The sequence below is a fragment of the Nanorana parkeri genome, unplaced genomic scaffold (genome assembly GCF_000935625.1).
Source record: "Nanorana parkeri isolate BGI_ZX_2015 unplaced genomic scaffold, ASM93562v1 scaffold2417, whole genome shotgun sequence".
Lineage (NCBI taxonomy): Eukaryota > Metazoa > Chordata > Amphibia > Anura > Dicroglossidae > Nanorana > Nanorana parkeri.
This window is the reverse complement of record NW_017308685.1, coordinates 71,024-76,044: the sequence shown is the minus strand read 5'-3', so window position 1 is coordinate 76,044 and position 5,021 is coordinate 71,024. Positions and strand designations below refer to the sequence as shown.

The 5,021-nt window shown below is 56.5% G+C and overlaps 1 protein-coding gene across 1 annotated transcript in view; it reads right to left on the bottom strand.

The window, feature by feature from the left end:
- Positions 1–5,021, bottom strand: part of TTF2 (transcription termination factor 2) — a 30,861-nt gene that overhangs the window by 2,165 nt on the left and 23,675 nt on the right. The window contains 2 exon segments of the mRNA XM_018573532.1: positions 2,371–2,541; positions 4,672–4,805. Of these exon segments, the coding sequence (XP_018429034.1) occupies positions 2,371–2,541; positions 4,672–4,805 (305 nt within the window).

Genomic DNA, 5,021 nt, shown 5'->3' with positions numbered 1-5,021 from the left:
CTGCAGCAGGCAGGGGGGCACTGCAAGGGACTGGGTGGCACTGTGGGAGGTTGGGGGGCACTGCAAGGGACTGGGTGGCACTGTGGGAGGTTGGGGGGCACTGCAAGGGACTGGGTGGCACTGTAGAAGACTAGAGGCATTATGGGAGGTTGGGAGACGATGGAGGGCTGGACACTCTGCAGTAGTCTGGGGGCACTTTGGGAGGCTGGAGGCATTTCAGCAGGCTGTGAGACACTGTGGGAGCTTGGGGGGGAACTATGGAGGGCTGGAGGATCTGCAGCAGGCTGGGGGCACTTTGGGAGGAACTATGGAGGGCTGGAGGATCTGCAGCAGGCTGGGGGCACTTTGGGAGGTTGTGGGGGAACTATGGAGGGCTGGAGGATCTGCAGCAGGCTGGGGGCACTTTGGGAGGTTGTGGGGGAACTATGGAGGGCTGGAGGATCTGCAGCAGGCTGGGGGCACTTTGGGAGGTTGTGGGGGAACTATGGAGGGCTGGAGGATCTGCAGCAGGCTGGGGGCACTTTGGGAGGTTGTGGGGGAACTATGGAGGGCTGGAGGATCTGCAGCAGGCTGGGGGCACTTTGGGAGGTTGTGGGGGAACTATGGAGGGCTGGAGGATCTGCAGCAGGCTGGGGGCACTTTGGGAGGTTGTGGGGGAACTATGGAGGGCTGGAGGATCTGCAGCAGGCTGGGGGCACTTTGGGAGGTTGTGGGGGAACTATGGAGGGCTGGAGGATCTGCAGCAGGCTGGGGGCACTTTGGGAGGTTGTGGGGGAACTATGGAGGGCTGGAGGATCTGCAGCAGGCTGGGGGCACTTTGGGAGGTTGTGGGGGAACTATGGAGGGCTGGAGGATCTGCAGCAGGCTGGGGGCACTTTGGGAGGTTGTGGGGGAACTATGGAGGGCTGGAGGATCTGCAGCAGGCTGGGGGCACTTTGGGAGGTTGTGGGGGAACTATGGAGGGCTGGAGGATCTGCAGCAGGCTGGGGGCACTTTGGGAGGTTGTGGGGGAACTATGGAGGGCTGGAGGATCTGCAGCAGGCTGGGGGCACTTTGGGAGGTTGTGGGGGAACTATGGAGGGCTGGAGGATCTGCAGCAGGCTGGGGGCACTTTGGGAGGTTGTGGGGGAACTATGGAGGGCTGGAGGATCTGCAGCAGGCTGGGGGCACTTTGGGAGGTTGTGGGGGAACTATGGAGGGCTGGAGGATCTGCAGCAGGCTGGGGGCACTTTGGGAGGTTGTGGGGGAACTATGGAGGGCTGGAGGATCTGCAGCAGGCTGGGGGCACTTTGGGAGGTTGTGGGGGAACTATGGAGGGCTGGAGGATCTGCAGCAGGCTGGGGGCACTTTGGGAGGTTGTGGGGGAACTATGGAGGGCTGGAGGATCTGCAGCAGGCTGGGGGCACTTTGGGAGGTTGTGGGGGAACTATGGAGGGCTGGAGGATCTGCAGCAGGCTGGGGGCACTTTGGGAGGTTGTGGGGGAACTATGGAGGGCTGGAGGATCTGCAGCAGGCTGGGGGCACTTTGGGAGGTTGGGGGGGACTATGGAGGGCTGGAGGATCTGCAGCAGGCTGGGGGCACTTTGGGAGGTTGTGGGGGAACTATGGAGGGCTGGAGGATCTGCAGCAGGCTGGGGGTACTGTGGGGGCAGGAAGGAGGCCGGGTGATTGAGAACCACTGTCCTAGATGGCAAAGCTGCCCCGGACACAGTTCTTATCAGCATACACCGGCCTCTTGCCGACATACACACGCGTGTCATTCCTGACCTATATCTGACCACAGAAGCCCCATCTGTATGTGACGTGTGATCAGTGGTGTCAGGGGTTTGGGATTTCTCCGGAGTCTCCCGCTCTAGCTGCCGATTATTCTATTGCTGGAAGTTCCGCATTTAAAGCCCGACTGAACTTTCAGCTAAATCCATTCCAGGAGCATCAAAATAAAGATGTGCAAAGCCCCACCGAACGTTCTCCTGCTAAAGCAGCCACAGGGTAGAGAAGCCCGTCACCTGCCAGCATGCTACAGAGAGGGAGCCTATGTGTGGAAGCAGCGGCCTCTCTGCTGAGTTGATGCCCCCTGCTGGGTCAGTGCTGGGCACCTCTGATCAACAGGAACCATGAGCTTTGCTGATTGCAGAGATATAGGTCTGACGTCTGCAGAGATGCTGGCAGCGGACCGGCTTCTCTAGCGGTAACGCATGCATTTTGCAATGCGTTACTCTACCACAATATTTGCCAACGATCCCTTAAACTGCAGCACGTGGATTCCCGTTTGCTGAGTAATGAGGATTAAACGCACTTCACATTATTTCTGGCTCTGGAGCCCTTTTTTATATTGAGATTCTCACACGTCGCACATTTCATTCTCGCCACCTTTGTGCTTTGGCTGTCGCTCTCGAATAGCTCGGCGTTGAAGTTGGTGCCATTCATTGAGACGGTAGACTTTGTGTCGGGGGTCTGGAGGTCACACAAGGACAGGGCGTTGAGTTGCTCCTCCAGGGTCAGGTTCAGCCCTTCGCTCTTCAGCTCCGTCTGGTCCAGAGTCTGCGGGAGAGATCGGGTCACAGAGACGACGTACAACAAAGATCCGATTCCAATATACACTATATTACCAAAAGTATTGGCCCCTCCCCCTCCAAATCATGTGACTCAGGTCCTCCAACTCCCTCCATGTCCCCTGGTGTATAGGACGAGGCACCTCGGCGTGCAGACGCTTCTACAGACATTGGTGAGAGAACGGGTCGCTCTCAGGAGCTCGGTGACTACAAGTGTGGTGCCGTGATAGGTTGTCACTAGGGATGCACCGATACCGATACAAGCATTGGTATCGGCCGCGATACCGAGTATTTGCATGGGTACTCGTACTCGTGCAAATGCTCTGTTGTCTAAAACGAGTACCTGTGTCCGCCATCTTCCACCGCCGCACACAGGACCGCGTCTGCATTCATGCAAGATGGCCGCGAACTCCTTCTCCACGGGCGAATTTTCACGGTTCACTTTTTTTGTTCACAGGGGGAAGTTTGATGCACGTCCACGGGCTTAAAAGAAAAAATATCGGTAATTGGTATCGGCGAGTACTAAAAAAAAAAAGCATCGGTACTCGTACTCAGACCCAAAAAAGTGGTATCGGTGCATCCCTAGTTGTCACCTGCGCAATAAGTCCGCCCGTGACAGTTCCCGGCTACTATATATTCCGCCGCGGTCGCCTGTTACTGGGATTATAACAAAGTGGAAGCGACCGGGAACAACAGCAACTCAGCCAGGAAGTGGTCGGCCACGTCACATGACAGAGCGGGGTCAGCGCATGCTGAAGCGCTCAGTGCGCAGAAGTCGCCAACTGTCTGCAGAGTCGATAGCTACAGACCTCCAAACTCCATGCGGCCGTCAGATTGGCGCAACAACAGTGCGTAGAGAGCTCCATGGAATGGGTTTCCACGGCCGAGCAGCTGCATCCAAGCCGCACATCACCAAGTGCAATGCAAAGCGTGGGATGCCGCGGTGTAAAGCGCGCCGCCACTGGACTCTAGAGAAGAGGAGGCAGATTTCCACCCACGTAACCACAAGGCGCAAACAGCATCCTGGTTGGCATGGCGGCAGCGGCTGGCGTTAGATGTTTCCAGGGATGATTTTTCCTAAAGTTCTCTCTATAGAGACATCAGGGGTCTACTAGACCCCCAACTCACCCCCAGGGACTCTATTGAAGCTCACTGAGCAAAGATGGCGCTCGATTAGCTTCTCCCCAGCCAGAGATTGACAGCACTGGACACGGAAGTGATGAGCGGCTCCAGGTTTACAGCGGCCTGAACAACTTCGACTAGAAAGCGGACAGCCGATTGTCAGAAGCGAACAAACTCCGACTTCTATAGCAGTGGGGAGCCGCTGACATAGGGACTACATTGGTGGCAATCAAAGGGTTAATGCAGCCGTCCTCCGTTCCCCCTAGAACAGCCATTACCCGTTGCTGATATTATACCTAGGGACGCACCGATACCGGTATTTTGGTACCGAGTACGGATATTTTTTTTCCCCGGTACTCGCCGATACCAATTACCGAGTACCGGAAGTCCCATTCAGGAAGCCAGGTGGCGTGTAAAGACTCGCCACCCGGCTTCCCGATTAACAAGAGAGCCGTCCCATGTTTCTCGTCACTATGGACCCGGCTTGCTGGCCAATCATGGAAGTCGGTCGCCGTGTAATGACGAGGCGCCCTGCTTTCCGATTGGCCGGCTCCAGGCTCTCTCGTCATGAGATGACGAGGGAGCCTGAAGCCGGCTTCCTGGCCATTTAGAATGCCGGGCGCTGGCCAGCTTCCCGAACAACCAGGAAGCCGGGCAGCGCGTCATTACACGCAACTTGGTTTGGCTGGGAAGTCGGCTCCATGCTCTCTCAGCACAAGTGACGAGAGAGCATGGAGCGGCTTCCTGGGCCAATCAGGAAGCCGGGCAGCGTGTAATGACGTGTTGCCCGGCGTCCTGATACAGGAAGTATCGGGCTAGGCATCGGAGCATTTGGGTGAGTACGAGTACTCTCCCAAATACTCAGTATCGGCACCAATACTAGTATGGGTATCGGTGAGTCCCTAGTTATACCCGAAAACAAATCTCTGCCACAAGAGCTAAATACACAAAATAAACGATCTGCAAATCTGCATTCTAATGTGCGGGGAACGCTTACCGTCTTCAGCAGCGACAGGTGGCAGCAGCATTGACGCAGCCGGAGGAGGAGGGACAGAATGTGTACCGTGCTGGATGCCTGAGTGGGTGGAGCCGAGGAAAGCTCGCTCTGGGTGGAGCCAAACTCCCGTGCAACTGTGAGAAGGAAGCAGAGGGACGGTGAGAGATGACGGGATCGCGGCGCTGTCCGAACACCACCATGAACACCCAAAATACGGGCCGCACTCCACATCACACATTCAAAGCTTCAATGTTCTTCACAGTGTGCAGCAATAACAGCGACACATCCACCCGAGAGAATACAAATCAGTGATACATAATAATATATAAATGGTGGGAGTGGAGGGGGGC